Genomic DNA, 19,723 nt, shown 5'->3' with positions numbered 1-19,723 from the left:
TCTTCCCAAAAGTGTCTTGAAAAGGATTAATCAGCTTTGTTTTAGATTCTTCTGCACTGGGCATGACACTCCTGTAAAAGGTTTGCGAGTAAATTGGAAATTCATCTCTCACCTCAAATCTAAAGGAGGTATTGGACTTAAAGATCTCTTCAGTTGCAACAAAGTCTGTATCATTCAACATATTTGGGCTTTGTTGTCAAAAGCGAGCTCAATTTGGACTACTTGGATCGAGGCCTATGTTCTTCAAGGAGAAATTATTTGGTAGGTGTCTGAAACCAAAAATTGTATTTGGAGTTGGAGAAAACTACTACGGCTACGACAACTAGATGCTCAGTTTACAATGCAGCACAGAGGGATAACTGTTCGAAAAATTTCATGGTCCTATATACTCAGTGACTGAGGTCTGGAATGAGATTAGGCTTGCTCAACCAAAAATTAGATGAAACAGTCTGCTATGGTTCACCTACCATATTCCCAAGCATGCAGTGATTTTCCTGTATAGCAATCCTTAATAAATTGCCTACCAAGGACTGGCTGCACTCTTGGGGTTTTGAAGTTGATGCTACATGATTGCTCTGTCGCACAGTGCAGGAGTCCAGAGATCTCATGTTCTTTGAATGTGAGTTCTCAAAGGGCATATGGAAGGAAACCTGCAACTTTATCAACTAAACAGAGAAGTAGACAGCTGGGAGGAGGAACTGCGCTGGCCAATGGAGAAGTTAAAAGGTAAATCCTTAATTCCCATTATATTAAGGATAGCATGGAGTGCTCATATTTACATGTGTGGAGAGAGAGAAACAACAAGCTATATGGAAAGATGCAGGAATCTCCTGTGCAAGTTCGTAGTCATATTAAACAATATCTGCATAGCTTGGGGTCTAAATGACTCTATTCTTGATGCTTCAGTTTTGTATCTGGCTATATTGGCTAGAACAATTTTGTTGTAACAATATTATTTCTTTTGGATATATAAAATTCACTTAATTATCCAAAAAAATTAAATAATTTAGAGAGAGACTGAATAGATTTGAATGACAAAAATAATTAATTCTATTAGAAAATTTTATTTACTAAATCTTATTCCTCACATTAAATTGTAAAACATTTAATCTAAAATGAATCGATAATAATATTGAGATCAAATTCGAATATTTATAAAATCATTTCAAAAAATTTAAAATTTAACATATACGAATAATACCAATTTAACAAAACCATCAATATCGTGGTTTTGGCATTTGAAATCTATAAGCAAACCGAAATTTACATTGGACAAGAATGTGAACGTGTACAAATTCTCTGATCTCTCTAGCTTATTTTAATCTCTTCAGTCAAAACTATTATGCCTACCTTTGGAATCTATATGGAACCGCAAATTTCGCAAATTTATAAAAATTCAAGTACAAGAAAAGAAATTTGGTTAGGCATTGAGTAGGGGTGGTGAACGGAGTAGACAAAGAATTAAGAAAGATACGTTCACTGAAAATTTTTTAGAGTGTTTAAGAAAAAATTGTAGGGAGCCGAGAGAAAAAATTTCCTTTAATTTTTTTTTTATTTTTATTTTTCAAAATTTAAAGATATCCATGAATACACTACTTGTATCCACTATTGGAAACTTCATCTTGTGGCCCGTCAGTCACCTGCATTATTTCTTCATTTTGACCTACGATAATTTTTTCCTTTTTTATTGGTTAATTACATAATTATTCCTTCTTAGGCTTATTTTATAGATTGGATGCATAAAATTAGATAGGTAAATTATTGCTATATTCAAAATTTATCCTAAAGTTTTTCAATAAAATGATAAAAAGAGTAAAGTGAATTTAAGCATATATCTTATGTTTTGAGACTTGAGAGTACTTAGTGGAATTATTATATTAAAACTTTTTTTATTTGAAAAAGAGAATATATGAGCCTTGTTTTTTAACAGAAAAAATTTATATAAAATAACTTAGAGCCACATGCTGGGATGCACGTATAAACTTTTTTAAAAAAAAAACATATAAAAATATCGTAATTTTTTTTATTGTAGTTATGATTATTTTAATCATATTCGATTGGCAACTAAAGCAAATAGTCATGTCATAAATCATAATTGGTGCGTCATTACCCTAAAGAGTTTTATATATAAATAATGGATAAAATACAAGCTAATTCCACCTAACCTAAGTGTTGCTTTTGCTATTTTCTTCATCTTGTAATGACATAATTTAATGATGATTTTAAATACAATACGATTAAATAAAACTTTTTTAAAAACATACAAAAACTTCACCATTTAAAATTTGAATATAAAATCGTACATAAAATATATTTTATATTTATAATATTTATGTAAATTATGATATAATAATTTTTATATTTTATATATGTATTTAACAAAAAATAAATACAATATAAATATATAAGTTATCATATCCAATAATATGTGTGCCAAAAAATTAAACCTTAAAATAAATAATAATAATAATAATAAAAATAATTAAAAAAAACAAACAATCTAATCTTCAAAGGAAACGCTCTACAAATGCGTAATTTTTGTAACATTCAAAGTGAGAGGAAGGCGAAGACGCATTTGCCTTTGATCTTTGGCTGCCATAACTGCTGACTTATTGACCCAACTAAATTATACAATGAAAAAGAAATCATAAAAATACTTAGTATATTCTTACTAAAATTACATAATAAAACATTTCTTATTCCTAATTATATGCAATCAAACAGCATGTAGGCTTCTTGATATCGTGTCCACCGTTGATTGGTCAGTTGCAAACCTTGCTGCTCTTCATCACCAAGGGCACGTGGGGAAAATCCAAAGTCTTCATCGCCTTAGCGTGTGGCCCACAGTGCACGATTTTCTCCTCGCGGGCCCTCTTCCTTTCCGCGCCTCTCAACCAAACCCCAAACAGTTTCAAACTTCCGTTACCTTCTCCGCCGCCTTTTTCGTCATCATCATCGCGATCGTCAAGATCAACAACACCGTAGCTACGGCCACGATCGTCGCCATCATGGGTGGACCCACAGCTTCCTTGCCGCATGATGCGATTGATTTGATCGGGGCCTACCTTGACGCTTTCAGTTAAAAACGCGACCAGTTCGTCGCATTGCTTCTTCGCCTGCGCCAGCTCCGAGCTCAACATCTCGTTATCCTTTTTCAATTTCTCGTTCTCGTCTGATAAATCAGCTAATTGAGTCGTTTCCACCGGTCCCGGATTCTTCGAGTCCGGTGATGACGTGGAAGTGGAACCTAGGTCCTCTCCAGAGTTAGTTGGGGAGGAAGGTCCAGCACCAGATGTTTTCCCGTTCGCCGAAGTATTAGCTGGCGATGATGTCACCGCCTTCCGACGACGGATTTCTGACAACAGCTCTTTTTGGTCCCGCTTGAAGTTCTCGTTCGCGAATTCCCATTTGTCCGTAACAACCTTTCGAAATCCCTGTAAGAAAACGGTAAATTAAAAAAAAATACCAGGCTGGAAATGTAATTTCATTTTAACCTTCCGGTACAATTACTGGAAAAAGAAAAAGACGGTCATAGCCCTCACCAAAACTGAGTTGTTAGAAATAATTTGTAAACCTTTTTTATTTGCCATTTAAAAAAGATAGAATGATTACGAATTTACGATTTAAAATTTTAATAAAATTTTATATAAATTCAATAAAAAAAATGATATTAATGTACCAATATAAATTTAAAATGATAAAATTTTAATTGATCTCTTTAATTGGTTCGTCAATCCCCATCATAATCCAAAGCTATTCAATCTGTTGATAAATTTTAAAACCATCCAATAAAATTTCCTTCATTTAGAATAATTAAAAAAATTTTGAGAACTTACATAAGTGTTGAGCTGACGCACGAAGCTAGAAAAGTTGTTGTGCTTGAAATACTTGGGAAGCAAATCCCTAGCAAAATCAGCAGTTTTCCAAACGACAAATGATGTGCCGTTTTCATTCCATGAAATCACATCATCGGTGATCAGATCATCCACCAGCTGGTATGTTTTGGTCAAGAAGGGCGCCGGAACAGACCTTTGAGCCATTTCGATCTTTTTATTTATTTTTCTCTCTGGTTCACCAAACCCTCCCCACAATATACGTAAAAAGAAAGAAAATCTAACAAAGAAATAAAATTATTACACGATCAGAAACAAAAGCAGGACAAGTTCAAACCTCGTTAAAGATGTTTGGGGTATGTTGTTTTTAGACAGAACAACTAAAGAGAAGAAGAGCAGTCAAGAATTCCCAACCCCAGCAGTAGAACCCAGAGAGGAACAAGCGAGAGTGAACGAGGTTGTCACAGCGTTTGCTGGTATCAGTTTCCATGAGTTAACAAAAGGAACCCTCTGGTTTTTGGAATCTAAACACGACCATAATTTTGTTTACCAGAGCTCCTGAACGAGAAAAGAAAGAGCACTTCTTTTTCTTTCTCTTTTTTGTGAATTCTTGTAGGTGACTTCTTATAAAGGGAGGACAACTGATGAAAGCAAAGAAAAAGGATATTGGGTTCTAGAAATTTTCAGTCTTTCAAACAGCAAAAAGATATAAGAGAGAGAGAGAAAAGGAAGAACAAGAAGAAAACAACATGATTTCGGCTTTCCTAATGAAAATAATGACAGAGATTTTTCTAAAGAGAAAAACGGGGGACGGTGGGGGCTTTTCTTGGTCGTTTCTTGAAAAGAAGCTTCTAATACGTTTGAAGGGAGGATTGGGGTTTTTATATGAACGCGTGCCTGCTTTCACCGTTTTCACTTTTTCCAAGCCGAAGAAGAGCCTTTTTATTACTCAAGTAGTAATATTTTTTTTTCCGCAGCCCCCAACTCACACCCTGCGATACGATGTACTATGTCTGGTTGCTTCTTTGATCGCCATTATTGCTAGCAGCATTACTATTTGTTTTGTCATACCGTAAATTTTAAAGATGGATGACGTTCATATGACGTGTGCTTATATATATAATAAATTTTTAGCAAGAATATTAATATTTTTGGTTGGTACAATGTTATTTGCGTAGCGAAAAAAATTATAAATATTAAAATTAAAATTTATTAGATATATTTTTTTAAAATAATTATATGTACTAACTTAATTAAGTTTTGTATTCAGATTATTAATAATTTATTATGTTTATATTGTACCTAATTTGGTTCATTTTAACTTAATTCTATGACCTTGACTAGTATGTGTCAATTAAATTTTTTTTTGGCTAGAAACATAGGCCATCGGAGTTTTAATTTGCTAAGGATAGCCTTTTCCCCTCTTTAATTTTACATTAAGATCAGTTGGTGCATTTTAAAAATTAATCACTTATAATTCTTAAGCATAAATGGGAAAAAAATAACCTATTAAATATAGTATGTGAGGGTTCATTTTAATTAATTTCATAAACGAAAGAATTAAATAATATTTGAAGAAGAATGGGAAAAATATTTAATGCAAAAAATATGAACGGAAAATGACAGAGAAATACCAAATACGAAAATAACAAATTTATAATGATGAATTATGACAATACTAATATTGACTAAATGATATTTAATTATTTACTTCTTTTATTCAAATATATTCGAGTTGCAATAGATGTTGGTTCAAAACTATTTTTGCAGCATTTCAAGAGCTTATTTCGTAAATTTATATGGAAATTTGTAATGCATTAATAAACTATTAGGGAAATTTTTTTTTTGATGTTACATTCTGATCATCAGATCAACTATTTGACCGTCAGGTGAACACTTGACAACCATCTGATCGTCATGACCTGACGTGTGACCAACTTTCCATTTATGCGAGCGACACTCCCTCACAATATAAAAGGTATGGATGGAGCATAGGTACATGGAATTTCAGTTTCTAATCCTTTACTTATTCTAAAGTCTCCTATATTCTCTCTTTCTCCTACCTTGAGCTTTTATGACTTGAGTATCGAAACGTGTTTTGAAGTTCTATCTTCGACGCCTCTATATAATCATGCTTTTCCTTTCAAGTTGCTTTCATTCTCATATCATCACCTAGCCAAACTCCACATCACCATCACCAAATTAAAAAAGAAAATATCAACACTTAACCTGCCTAAAAATTTGATGACATTAATAAAACATGGCATGCTTTGGAGAAACATGTTATGAAAATAGAAAAAAAAAAATCTATTCACCTGTTCTTTGTTTTAAATTAAATAACGGATGCTTATGTATCAATGGGAAGTCATTTGTTAATCTATTTTTTAATAATTAGTAATGAATTATTTCCCATCATTTACATGTAAATTAAAACATGAGAAGATGCTATTTTATTTCCTTTCTTTCCTTGATTTAATTTAATTTCTTAAGGAAAAAGAAAGAAAAGAAGAAAACACGGCCTATATATATATGTATTAATTCTTCTTTAATTTGACAACGAAAACCATACTATTTGATTTAAAGCACAAGAAAGGAAATTGGAGAAAGAATTAGCATAAGGTTTAATTTTTTATAAAAAAAAAAGAACTTATATATATGCTAATATATTTGCATATATATTTTTTTAAAAATGTAATTATATGGAAGAAATTAAATAGAGAATAAATTATGGAGACAACAATACATTTAGCACGATTTTGATAGCAAGTAGTAATATAATTCTTGCTTTTAGATACAATGAGATTAAAAGAGTATTGAATTTTTAATTTAAATAATTAAATATAAATTTTAATAATTTTAAATACAAAAAATTAAAATTTGTACGGGATAAACTATATAAAAGAAACATAAATTAATAATGTTTTACCACTTTCTAAGAATATTTTTGGTCTGGTTTTGCCACCAAACTGCCTCATTTCTTAGTGTCGGCAGCAGACCAGCTGGGCTAGGTTAGGTAATTCAGAGACCAACATTTTACATTTTCTTCTCTTGTGCGGCAATTTGTCTTTCGAAAAAGGCTTGCGTTTTAGCCAGCAATTATTTGGAAAAAAAAAAATATTAGGGGTTAAAAAAAGAAAAAAATATATATATAGGTTCAATCTTGACAAAATAATTATTTTCTTTAATTGCTAGTGCTTAGAAAATTAACTGCAAAATGTAAATTTTTATTTTTTTTTTATTTTGACCATGCTCAATTGTGCTTATAAAAAAAATGATAAAAAGAAAGAAACTTAAGACTCAAGAGGTTTAATTAATCTTGGTATTCTTGTAGAGTAAATTGTATTATAAATCCATAATTTTTTTTGTTGTAATATTTCAATTTCATTTATCATCTTTAAAATTTAATTTTTTAATTACGATTTTTTAAAAATATTTTAAATTCTTTTATGTTGGCAATCCATACGCGGATATCCACGTCAAAAACGAAAAAGGTTAGTTTAAAACATTTTTAGAGGATCAAAATTTAAAATTTTAATTTTGAATAAAATAAAATTATTGTATAAAGATGATATATTGTAAACGGAAAATTTGTTTCTGGTGATGACAGCTCGAAGCTAGTTCATTGGCCACCTCGACTCTGTTCTTCAAAACATTACCATGGCCACAACTGTGCCATAAGTTGTTCACAGGCCAAAAATGACCCAACATTGGCTTCGTTTTCTTCTTCTTCTTCCTCTTTCTTCTTCTAACATGTTCTGTTGGATTTTCTTTTGTTGTTGGATTGCGTCAAGTGGAGGATAAAGTCCTTACGAAATAACGTGATAGCGCAAAGTGTTGGAATTTAATCACCGATAATATTGACTTTCTCATCCACTTGTCTTTGTCTTTCTTCCATTTTTTTTTTCTTTTGTCCTTCGTCAAACTTCGACTAATAGATGTTGGAAACGTTTTAAAAGTGGAAAATAAGTCAATGATTTAATTGATTAAAATTTATTTTTTTGATAAAAAGGTTTAAATTTAAATTTTATTAGTGATTATTTATTAAAATTATTTTTAATATATAATTTATAATTATTTATTTTAAATTATTAAATATGATATATTTTATTTTAATTTAAAAAATTAAATAATTTATTTATCTCAATTTTTTTAAAAACAAAAGTTTTAAAAATGATAAGAGAGATGTGGAATTTCTTATCGAATATTACATAACTTTGAGAAATATACTAATAATTCCAAGATTTTATTTGATTATAATTAGGAATTTTCTCTATTTCCTTTAATCTTAATTTGATAAGTGGCTTTGATGTTCAAGGTCTTGTTCAGATAAATTTAATCACATTAATGAACCCTTCAATTTTCAAGGAAAATAATAAAATCCTATGCTTAAAAACAGAAAACTAGGGGCTTGACTTTCAAAGGCTGTTTTCGGCTATTCCACACTGAAATAAAAGAAAGGCGTTTTCTGAAACCAATAAATAAATGAAACGAAAGAGGCTTTTCATATAAAGTCTGTACGTGGACCAATCGTGACTGCAAAATGTAGAATTTATGTTTTGCTTTTGTTTCTCTCATCTTCTTTTCCCTTGTTTTCCTTTTGTCTTCTTCAACCAAGTTGAAGCCAGCTATACATCTTTAGGAGTTTCTACGGAAGTTTAAACTATATATACGTAGCCATACACACGTCTTTATCCATTGAAATTCGTCTTTCAGGTTTCCGTGCAATTCTATAAGACTTCCTATTATAAATGTATGTATGCAAGTGATGAACTGGTCGGTAGTAGCAGTCAACTAAAGGCTTCTTTTCGAGAAGCAGAGACAATTAATGAAGGACAACATTAATTTCAGTTACTTGTCAATGCCATTTACATTTAAATTGTGATTATTCTTTTTTTTATTCTGCACAACTTACATTCTGTCTGGTTTAAAACTTCTTGAACCCAAAGAATATTCTGACGGTTGAATAATGAACATACTGAGTACAAAATGATCCTTTCATTCAGTACATGGGTAGCCTGTTATTTTTTGCCCTTTTTTTTATAGTGTTGCAAGTAGTAGTAGAATTTAAATATCATATTTCTAGAAAACATTTGATTTGGGTAATTATATGAGGTATTTCTCAATCATGTAATGAAACAAGATTTTCCACTTAATCTGCACAACTAGCATCAGCTATTGCAAAAACCAGTTATTTCAAGTAGGACATGAAGGTTTTTTTTTTTTTTTTTTTAAATTAGGACAACTCACTGTAATCCAAACATGTACTGTTGAACCCACTCATTCATTGGGGTTTATCAAAACGGGGTTTCGTTTTTTTGGGGCAGTCCAGAGAGCCCATTGGAATAGGAATAGAAATGAGGACAGGATCCATCATGTTCCTGATGGACCAATGTGTCTGAAACTTTTCTTCATCCAATGTGAAACATGACCGCAATAAAATACTAGTGCGAGGCACTTAATTGCTGTTATGTTGGATAGAGCAGTCAGCACCAAGTATCATGTTTTGTCCTGAACCATTGTCTGGCATCGATGCTTGGATGTAGACCTGTCTTAGCGGTGCTTCTTTGACGCCAATCCGAGCTGAATCGCACTTCTGGTGATCAGCCATGTTGGAGTGGGGCATATAGGAGGGGATTGATGGAAGCAAGCAAGCTCATCCATAAGTATAGTACTGATGAGGTATATTTGCCATCAAATGCTACTCGTTTCGCACATGGTTTAAATCTCCAAAAAGTAATTTGGCAGATTTTTCACACTCAAAATGGATTCTTAGGTATTAACAGAAAGCTAGTTATGCTTTATAGTTTTGGTAATCAGGTACTCGTCACTTTCTTTTAGGCCAGAAATTCGTTACTCCATTAATGCATTCTGCTTATACAGCTAAAGAGAGAATAATACATTTTGAACCTGCAGTTTTAAATCAATTTATTTATATAATTATTATGATATCTGATAAAATTATTATTTGAATTTAAAAAGTAATATTGGATTTGAATTTTAACATCTACAATCCATTCTTATATTTCAGATTACTGTTTCCTTTATAACAAAAAAAATTGAAAACATATTTAGTGTCCAAGATCCTTAACTAACAAAGAAAATGCCCTTAAAAAACCATAACTAATTATAAAATAGGATTAATTATTAATTCATAGATCGCCTTTTGACTCCTTTTCCTTTTTTGGCAAAGGGCAAATCTCATTTTCGCCACCCTGCCTTCTCTTGTAACTACACCATCAACCAAGAAGTGAGTTCAAATAGCCCATTTCTCAGTTCATATCAAAGAGTCCATATAAAAAATTTTCATAAATTTTGTAAAATTTCTCGAATAAGAATTTGGGGAGGAATCAATATCTGATCTCAAAGCCTCAATCGTGTAGCAGATGATGAGAACATGCAAAGTGCAAATTAATTGACAAAAAGTCTTAATTCTGTCTGGCATTAAGGAATAAGCATAAAACTTTTTTACTCCAAACTGCCTTTCGTTGCGCGAAAGAAAATGATTATTTGGTCTGCCCATGAATGAAAGCAAGCTGTATTCCGTCAAGAAGAAGGATTCTACATCAAAAAATAGAAAAACCCTCTTTGCCGTACCATTATTAAGACAGAGAAAACCGTTACTAAGGTCGAAGAAATGTGTAAAAAAATTTTTTAAAAAATGAAAATCAGCAGCAAAATCATTGGACCTTTTTCACAGCATAGTTCAGACAGAAACTAACTGCGAACCTTAAACAACGTAAAATTATGTACGGTAAAAAAAACCAGAATCAAAAACAAAAATCAAGCTGTTATCGCAACGCAAAAGCGAGTCAATCTAGCTAGTAGCGGCTGTTTTTGTTTTGTTTTTTCTTGTTCCATTTAACATGGGGATATTTCACAGTGCTTTTTCTTTAATTTCTAACCAAACCAAAGTCGGTGGGTGAGAGGAATCATATCAAACAAGTTGTTTTTGTTGATGTTTGGTTACATTGCTAACAAATCTGGGTTTTGTTTTGATTTCTCAGTAGTTAACCCAGAAACCCTGAAATGATCATATCATGGGACACATCCATCGACCATCATCCTCATCACGAGCTTTGCCTCACAGAGCAAGCAACCACCTGTGCCCATTGCCTCAGCCTTGTCTTCACCATCTGTGGATTGTCACCTTCACCAATCACAAAAAATAAATAAAAACAGAAGAAAAAGAAATTACAAAAAAAATAGTAATCATCTGATCAATTTATTATTTACCAGGGCCAAAGATGGTGAGGGGGCTGCCAGTAGGGGACGAAATACTATCACAATCCGATGCAACTGAAGGAGACGAAGCAGATTTGGAAACGGTGTCGTTGTAGTTCTTGTTAACAGCATAATAAAGACCAAGAGCAGGCAAAGTATCAGACAAACGTTGATCGACCTCAGGGGAGTCAAACCCGAACCCCAACTCAATACAAGCCTTGAGTTCATCAAGGTCTTCGTCTGTCACGCTCTTGCTTCTCCTTTTCTTGTTGTTTCCCTTCCTTTTAAGCCATGCCTCATCACGGAAAATATCTGGTGACCACGATCGCTGCTTATAAAGCGGAAGCAGAGGAGGCGGCTGTGGTGGTTCTAGTGATTGTACATTTTCTTGCGGCGGTGGCAAGGGAAGAGGTGGGGTTGGTGGCTTGTCATCAGGATGGAGCATGGACATAGCTGCCACGAGGAGGTCCTGGAGGACCTCGCCCTCCGGGGTGGGGAGCTCTATGGCCGTTGTGTTTTAGGGATTTTTTTTAAGAAGTGAAGGTGGAGGTTGATGGGAGATAGGTTATAAGGTGGTGAGGTGGTGGGGTTGTGGGTCAGGGATGAGGCTGAGTGCCTTGGGATTGGCTGGTCTAAGTCAAGATGACCATGAATTTAGTTGTTTTTAAAGAAGGGTTAAGTGTTTCTTAGAAGATTTGTAATAGTAATTTATCTTTGCCTGCTTATATAATATAAGATTGAAGCAAGCTCTACATTAACCAAAAAAAAAAAATTGATTATTGTCTTACCATAATATATAATACTAGACATTGTTATCTTATATCTTATATCTATAATCTATATATAATATTACAAAAATTAAAAAATTTATAATTTAATTCAATTAATTTATATAACTAATCTTAAAAAATAATATTCAATAAATTTAGAGTTACAATCTTAATACCTATAATTTTTTTATTTTCAAGTTGTAATTTTTTATGTATAAAATAAAGCTCAAAATTTTTTAAATTAATAAAATAGACATTATTATTTATTATATTATTAATTTATCATTTGATTTTTGATTTTTTTTTAATTGTTAAGATTGATCAGATATCTAACTTCAAATTAACATCTATTAGAGTGGATAGCAAGCCCTACTCGAATACCATTTATTGTGGTTTGGTTGATGTAGAAAAATTAATGAATTTAAAAAACTTCAAGTCACAAGCACGTTATTCTGTAATGGGTCGACCTCTGCATGATTGGCCTTCACCTAAAGCTTCTAGATAACAGGGGAGAGATTTTTTTTTTATTTTATTTTTTTGGTCTCTTTCAATTAAATGGAAGACTCAGACCTCTACTTACTTGTTTGTTTGTTTTTTTTGCCTGGCAGATATCTAACTCCATTACTTTATTTTGTTCAGATATCTGTATCCTTTAGTAGCTGAGAGCTCAACACCAATTTTCTGCAGTCCCTTTACATTAATTTTCATTGATTTTATGAATCATTACTAGAATTAAATCATACAATGACTTATGATGGTCAGCCCTTCTGAAATTTCTAGCTGAATCTCTGTAAGAAGTTCCCTTTGTCCATGTGACAATTACAGTGTGGTATACAAAGAAACTTCAACTTCGTATAATATGGAAAAGTAAAAAGTTTTTTATTCCCACGACAGAACTTAAAATTACTTCAAGTTTTTACCATTTTTTCTTGTTCAAGATTCAATGGTCAATAGAATGGGAAAGAGTCGACAAAAAAAAAAACGGTTTTTCATTCCTCTTGCCTTCTGAAGAAGGGCAGCCTGGCTGGCTGGCTGGCTGGCATTTGCTTAAGGTTTCATATTGACTTGGAATTTCTAAATTCATTGTTCTATTGTTTAAGCAGGCATTTGAATGGAGCGTTCTGTATGAAAACGAAATTGATCAAAAGTCAAAAATACAAAATTCAAAGAGACTTCCAGGAAATCCACCCAAAGTTTCAAGACTAAACCATTGATCTTTCTTTCTTTCTTTCTTTTTTCTTTTTTCTCCAAGTCTAATCTAATTTTAAGACGTATCGACAAATTTTTAGAAAACGATACCCATCTCGCAGGGGTCAATCCACTTAAGTAATCAAAGACTAAAAATTTCGGAGAAATTAATTTGCTGTGAAACCATCATAATGAATAATGGAAGTCTTGCTTCCTCGTTAGAAAAAAACAATTTGGGAGATATTCTTTGCAATTTTTTTTCAGATTTATTTAATGGGATATACGTAATTTAAAAACAAGAACTGGATTTTTTTTTTAGATTTTAAATTAACATATATATAACGGACGATGAATCATGTACATTAATTAGATAAAAATATGTAATTTATAATCATTACATTATAGTTAATTAATTATAATTTAAAACTGTGTATAATCCATCAAAATTTTATATGAATATCATATTTATAAATAAAAAATTTTATTTAATTTTTTATTATAATTAAATAATTATAAAATTATTATAATAAAAATTGTAAATGAAATACTATTGCAATTAGATTATACATGTTATGCATGTATTTTCATTGTTCAACGTGAAAATTAAAATTGATAATTTGATAATTAAACGAAGATAAATATATTAGACAGAAAGAGAGACCAAAATGAGTTGAAGCAATTTCAAGAACGGAGGCTTTGACAAATCACATCAAATTGACATCATTGTAATGATTTTCAGGAAGAAGACAAACAAGGGACCCAATTTTTCTTTTCTTTTAATTAGGTGGTTGCAGCAGGTCACAACGAGCCTTATTATCCTATGACTTAAACTCTAAGGTTCCCACCCCGACCCCACTATCAATAATTCCGAGCTGTGCCACTCGCCAATGCTTTAGCCTATCAACAATTAATGTACAAAACATTGTCAACTTTCTCTTCATGTTCTTGCTTATCACACACTTATTATTATAGATTATAATAAATGAATAAGCAATCGCTTTTTTTTTTTTAACATTAAATATCATGTTTGAATGTGATAGAAGAGGTTCAGTGGCTGTCAGTTATGCCAATGGATAGTTTAGTGGCAACTTGGCAATATGAATTCTTTTTACTTTTTAATTTCGATAAGATTAGAAAAAATAATAGAGATAAAATTAATTATTATAGTGATAAAATTAAATTTAATTATAAAATATGTATTTAAATATAAAGGTAAAGATGACGATGATGTAAATTGATAAGAGAAAAAAATTACTATTAAAGATATCACGTTAAAAATTTGATATAATAAATTTATTTAAAATTTGAATATAATAATTTTTATAGTTAATGTCTTTAATGTCATTAGATTGAAATTATTTACTTACGTTAAATTAAAAATTAATAATATTTATCTACTTTATTTTTTATCTAGTTATTTATTTTAATTAATTATTTAATTATGAACATGTTTATTTATTTATTAATTTATTATAATAAAATTTATTTATTATATTAAATTAATAAAATTATTTAAAGATTTTAAATAAAAAATAAAAAATATAGAAACCTAGTGCACCATATATCAAGCATAAAAAAATATGGATAATATTGAAAAATATAACTGTGATAAACAATTAAATTGTCACCATACCTCAAAGCTCTAATGGAAAATTGAGGATATGATGCGATAAAAGAAACCTCATCATCCAGGCATATGGATTTTACTATGACTCTTTGGTTGTTACCTGCACCTCACCAGAAGTGCAGTAGCATCCAAACAAAGTCTTAAATTGCTTGCAGAGTGATTGCCGGCACTCAAATTTGTTTAATGGGATGAAACAACGGAATTTCAGAGGAGAATAATTAATGGAAACACAATGCCTAAATTCAGAGGCACATTCATTTTTTCCAAATTAAAAAGGATGGTTTGTTTTAACAAGGTTCACAACATCCAGGATCAATCATGAATATTAATAATGTTATGCATAAAAAAGTAAATACTATTAATATAAAGCTCGAGAGAAAATATATATATAATCATAAGAAAGGGATGTTTTTGTTAATAATAGTGTAATCTTTTGATAGAGTGCCAGATTTTAATAAAAAAATGTTTATAAGAAATTTAATAATTAAACAATCGACATTCATAGTAGAGAGATTTCAAATCCCAATTTTGTTAAAACCTTAATGAAAATGTTAATAAATTGTGAACTCGAATGTAAGAAGGTAGATTACAGATTGAAATTGTGTTGATAGGTTTGTTTTGGTGATTAGTTCACAAGAAATATGAAACAAAATTGGTAGAAATACTAGTTATATCTCACGTTTAGAGGCCATTCCCATTATTAAAAAGATAGGGTACTTGAGTAATATACCCTATAAATGGTTTATGACAAAATTTTGAATAAAAATCATAGATAAAAAGGAGATTTCTTACGAGTACTACTATATCATATATATTTTTACAAAAAAAGTTAGAATTTGAAAATAAAAAAAATTATAGGTAATAAAATTTAAATAAAAATATATTAGATTTAAGTTACATTTTAAAAATAATTATATAAATCGATTAAATTAAAGATAACTACTGTATTACTATAGCTTATTAAAGTATCTAGAAATATCCCTAATAAGAAATTGAGTAATTTCTACCGGGCCTGATCTTGTTTTAGGATTAAATGGTTTTGGCAAACAACATCATTTAGGGCGGCTGCCATTGGCTGCCACCAAATATATATCATGATTTTGGATTAATATTAACATCGTATGGTCATCTTGTTGATATTATTACATGCAAGACATGGCAAGTAGATTATATATGATTGTTCCACTCGTGAAGGGGTCATCAATGTCCAATGCCTCTTTCTTATTATATTTGGTCGGCGGAACCCAATGGGGTAATACTTTTTTTTTTGAAGAAATCTAGTGCTATATATTTGTTTGTTTCAATGATATCATATCATGCTTTAGCAAATTACTAGATTTATTCTTTCTTTTTTCTTTTTCTTTTTTAAAATTTTCTGATATAAACATTAACTGATAATACAGAGACTTAATATTGACAAATATGCAAAGTTAAATAGCTTTGAATCTCTGAATTCTTATAATTATTTCATTGTCTTAATTTTTTCACGCTTATTCATTGCTTGATTTAAGACAGCAATCAATGATGAGTTTAAGCAAACTTTCTGCTCCAAGAGCAATCATGTTTTTCTTTTACAGAAATGAACAAAGGGATGGTATGCTAGGAGCTGCTGAGTTGTGTTCGGGGAGTGGAACTTATCCTTGATAGTTGAAGTTCATTTCTCCTCTGGTTTAGAGAAAACAAAGTTGTCAGCCATACCCAAAGTCCTCTACCCATCAACATTCCCTGAATAAGTCTCTCCCAACGTCTTTTCATCAGACGAACAACTCTGATCAACATTGCAATTGCAGATGCCCCGCCTGATAAAGTAAAAAAACCTGAGAAAGGCCCTGGCCCTATTCTTCGTTTTATGGAGCCATCAATTGTTGAACTCGATCAATCTGAAAATGATGGCATCTCTTTCTGCATTTGCTTAAATTTACACCTCTCTATTACTTGGAACATGGCCTCTGACATCTCTGAAACAAAAGGAGAATCCCGTGGAAAAACCTATAATTCAACACAAAAATGGTTAAAAGACATGCCCAAAAGCTTGAACAACAATTATCAAGGTTAATTAACTAAAACCAGTAAAGGAACTAAAGAGCATCGTTCATATTCCAACTGCAGAACCACGTAGATTATGGATTGGGTTCCATGCTCTGAAATCTTTGCAGTATTTTGCAAGAAAAACGTTGGCATAAGGTGTCAGAATGAATGCAGCCTTTATATTTTCACTTGATAGAGCCTTTTCATAATCATCAATTGAAGATTGAGCAATGTGCTTGATATTCTTTCTGTTGGAAATATTGACTCAAATCCCATAAGAGATTTGTTTGAGATTTGTTAGAGATTTGTTTGGGATTTGTCAGATATTGCTTGATGGACAAGAAGACTTGCAAAAGAAGAATTCCAAGAGAAAGAGGATTCTTAATAGGTAAGTTTGACTTGCAAGAGAAGAATTCTAAAAGGAACGAGATTCTTAATAGGCAAGTTTGACTTACAGGAGAAGAATTCTAAGAGGAGAAAGATTCTTAATGGGCAAGTTTATATGGTTATAAATAGGTGAAGTCTCTACAGGGTTAGGTATGAGAAAAAGATGTAAGAGAATTGTAGGGTTTTGTGGGATAGACACCCCATAGGAGTATTGGGGCTCTACGTCTTATGGGTGTGTATTTTTGTTTGTGAGTGGACTAGAGGAGACTGAGAGGGTCCACATAGGTATGATGTATGGGAGCATATGGGTATGTGTTTGGTTATGTTGAAAGGGTGCACAAGGGTTTGTGTTTGTTTGGGTAGAGAATACTTTATAGGACTAGAAGAGATTGAGAGTGTCTTATGAGTATTGATTGTTGAGTGAGATTGATGATATGATGTATGTTTGTAATTCTCTACAACTAGTGGATCTTGTTTCTCATCCGTGGATGTAGGTCAGTTGGATCGAACCACGTTAAATTGTTATCTCTTGTGTGTTTGATTTATTGTTTGATTTCGCTTCCGCTGGTGTGATTGGATTGGAGGCTTTTAGCCCAACAAATGGTATCAGAGCTGTGGTGTTCCTCAACAAATGGTATCAGAGCTGTGGTGATCCCAACACTTTCTTTGGAACCCAATGACCTCCACTAAATGCCGGAAGATAACAGAATCTTCATCACAACCGATGATACCATTTGTTTTCTTGAGATTTTCTATATCTAAGAAAGATGACTCAGTCTCTGAGCTTGTTATCATGGAAGTAAAACTTGCTGTATAGGTTGACGATCAGGATCAGGAGTAACCATGGGGCCAGAACAAAATAAGTTAAGTTGCTCCCTTTCTTAATAACTGATTAGCGTTCCTTCATTCTTGAAGTATTCCCTTTCTTGATATTGCCAAGATTGGCAATTGCAAAAACTAAGTGCTCAAGAACAAGGTGGAATGCGTAAATTTAAAAATAACCAAACTTGATTATACTATATCTTACTATGTCCTCCTAAGAAGAGAGTTGCAAAAGAGAACAGAAGATAACTCCAACTTGACTAGAAGGCAAACCACCGGATGCATTACCAGTTGTTCTTCGTTCAACTAACAAAATAGCAAAAGCAGTGAAGACCGTCATAGTTGCCATAGTAAGCCACATCTCGTTGTTGAAAGGGATCATGAACGAAAAAACTTGGTTCAATTCTAGATTTTTCTTCATCACTAGGATCGGCCCTACTTCAAAATAGGGATATAAGAATTCTACAAGCTGGCACCCTTCTTCTGTAATTACTGTTAAGCCAACTGCTGCATCAAACGTCTTCAATTCATCACATTTCAATCAGTCAATTGATGAAGAGTTAGGACTAAAAATAAGCAACTGGAAAAGAGAACAGATAAGGAAACAAACTAACCTTGCCGGCAATTTCCTTCAGCAATTGATCACTGGAACCGTTAAACCGAACCAATTTATAATTGGTATTGATTTCCGTCATTTCAGTAGCTGCTTTATAAATATCAATCCAAAACCCTGTTATTTGTGTTTCATTGTGGTTTTCGTCATGACTTACGTTCACAAACTGCCAGGAAATCCATCTTACTGGTACGGCGATGCTTAACTCTTTAAAATAGTGAACTGACCGGGATGTCGAAAACGATAAAGTAGCTGCCATTTGAATAATCCCACCAACATTTTGCGTTGGATGGCTGCTATTCAAGTTGAAAGTGACGATGTCTAAATCACTTACTCTGCCCGACTCCTTGTAGACATTTCTTTCCAGGCTTTATCCACTGGGAACTGCCGGTTAGACTAGCAATATCGCAAGTAATTTCAAGCAAATGACGAGACAAGTAACTTGTTGAAGATTCGTTTTCCATTGTTGCTTTAGCTTTTGCAGGCAGAGCACAAAGTACGGTCGCCTTGGTTTTCCTGGTCAACTCATTTCTTTCTGCAGTAAACGCAGTTTTAAAAATCGTGACCGTACAATGATTGGTAAAATTTGTGAAGTTAGGCATTTGGTGGCAACATAATTTTGATAATAATCTGCAATATTATTAAACAAATTCATTTTGTAAGATTTGTTGCGCTAATCACACATTCATTCTGCACATACTACTTTGAAAACTATATATAGTATGTACCATCGAGATCTATGGACTAACTTTCTCATGCGAAAGGTGGAATCTTAAAAAGATTTGGTGTGCATCTCTGGGATAAAGCATCATAGATTTATTCTGGGTAGCTTTCTGATCTTCTCCATCTCTTATTCCATTACAATTTGATGACGGTAATAATAGCAAAAGAAAAGAAAAATGCTTGGCAAAGATGCTACTCATCTCATCCTGCTTGCCTCTAATTAGTTGAAAATTTCCTGTTGTCCAAATTGAATCTCAATTCGTTTGAGTGGTAGCAAAGCTGGGAAACTAAATTTTCTCATTTTTAATAAAGACCTTAAGACTTTCCTGGCGTGTTCTGTCCACAAAAATTTTATTTAGGAACGTTACTTGGAAACCTAGTAGAAATTATTTAGGGTTACGGGCCTACGGGTTATGTTGTGACTTGTGTGGAAAAATAAGCATCCATACGAACTTAGCCAACTTAAGGTTTAATTTTGTGCCATTTGTCTTTTAATTGAATTTGTGAGATA

The 19,723-nt window shown here is 32.0% G+C and overlaps 3 protein-coding genes and 1 pseudogene across 3 annotated transcripts; all 4 read right to left on the bottom strand.

The window, feature by feature from the left end:
* Nucleotides 1-2,441: 2,441 nt before the first annotated feature.
* LOC111317113 (heat shock factor protein HSF24-like) lies at nucleotides 2,442-4,686 on the bottom strand. Its single transcript, XM_022919465.2, has 2 exons — nucleotides 3,837-4,686; nucleotides 2,442-3,434 (listed from the first exon to the last, which is right to left on the bottom strand). Exons 1-2 carry the CDS (start codon nucleotides 4,038-4,040, stop codon nucleotides 2,763-2,765), a joined length of 876 nt encoding a protein of 291 aa, XP_022775200.2. The 5' UTR covers nucleotides 4,041-4,686; the 3' UTR covers nucleotides 2,442-2,762.
* Nucleotides 4,687-10,600: 5,914 nt separating this feature from the next.
* LOC111317112 (uncharacterized) lies at nucleotides 10,601-11,693 on the bottom strand. The gene is made up of 2 exons (XM_022919463.2): nucleotides 11,067-11,693; nucleotides 10,601-10,980 (listed from the first exon to the last, which is right to left on the bottom strand). Exons 1-2 carry the CDS (start codon nucleotides 11,503-11,505, stop codon nucleotides 10,901-10,903), a joined length of 519 nt encoding a protein of 172 aa, XP_022775198.1. The 5' UTR covers nucleotides 11,506-11,693; the 3' UTR covers nucleotides 10,601-10,900.
* Nucleotides 11,694-13,830: 2,137 nt separating this feature from the next.
* Nucleotides 13,831-17,849, bottom strand: LOC149512021 (uncharacterized). The gene is made up of 7 exons (XM_089753471.1): nucleotides 17,728-17,849; nucleotides 16,744-16,915; nucleotides 16,562-16,628; nucleotides 16,338-16,438; nucleotides 16,128-16,182; nucleotides 14,646-14,739; nucleotides 13,831-13,909 (listed from the first exon to the last, which is right to left on the bottom strand). The coding sequence occupies exons 1-7, from the start codon at nucleotides 17,847-17,849 to the stop codon at nucleotides 13,831-13,833; spliced, it is 690 nt and encodes a 229-aa protein (XP_089609597.1).
* On the bottom strand, nucleotides 15,633-19,186 carry LOC149512020 (uncharacterized; annotated as a pseudogene).
* Nucleotides 19,187-19,723: the final 537 nt, after the last annotated feature.

Source organism: Durio zibethinus, chromosome 24 (assembly GCF_047325235.1).
Source record: "Durio zibethinus cultivar Kanyao isolate XHJ-2024 chromosome 24, ASM4732523v1, whole genome shotgun sequence".
NCBI lineage: Eukaryota > Viridiplantae > Streptophyta > Magnoliopsida > Malvales > Malvaceae > Durio > Durio zibethinus.
Note: the sequence above shows the minus strand (reverse complement) of the source record. Positions and strands in the feature narration are given on the sequence as shown.

What these genes read in the sequence shown, in the direction of transcription:
- LOC149512021 (XM_089753471.1), bottom strand. Translation starts at nt 17,849, where the DNA reads ATGATAACAAGCTCAGAGACTGAGTCATCTTTCTTAGATATAGAAAAT. An exon ending in ATAATCTACGTGGTTCTGCA is followed by an intron (nt 16,629 to 16,743) that starts GTTGGAATATGA and finishes GTTGAATTATAG; the next exon opens with GTTTTTCCACGGGATTCTCC. An exon ending in GTTCCAAGTAATAGAGAGGT is followed by an intron (nt 16,439 to 16,561) that starts GTAAATTTAAGC and finishes TTACTTTATCAG; the next exon opens with GCGGGGCATCTGCAATTGCA.
- LOC111317113 (XM_022919465.2), bottom strand. Translation starts at nt 4,040, where the DNA reads ATGGCTCAAAGGTCTGTTCCGGCGCCCTTCTTGACCAAAACATACCAG. An exon ending in TGCGTCAGCTCAACACTTAT is followed by an intron (nt 3,435 to 3,836) that starts GTAAGTTCTCAA and finishes GTTTTCTTACAG; the next exon opens with GGATTTCGAAAGGTTGTTAC.
- LOC111317112 (XM_022919463.2), bottom strand. Translation starts at nt 11,505, where the DNA reads ATGTCCATGCTCCATCCTGATGACAAGCCACCAACCCCACCTCTTCCC. An exon ending in CCTCACCATCTTTGGCCCTG is followed by an intron (nt 10,981 to 11,066) that starts GTAAATAATAAA and finishes TGATTGGTGAAG; the next exon opens with GTGACAATCCACAGATGGTG.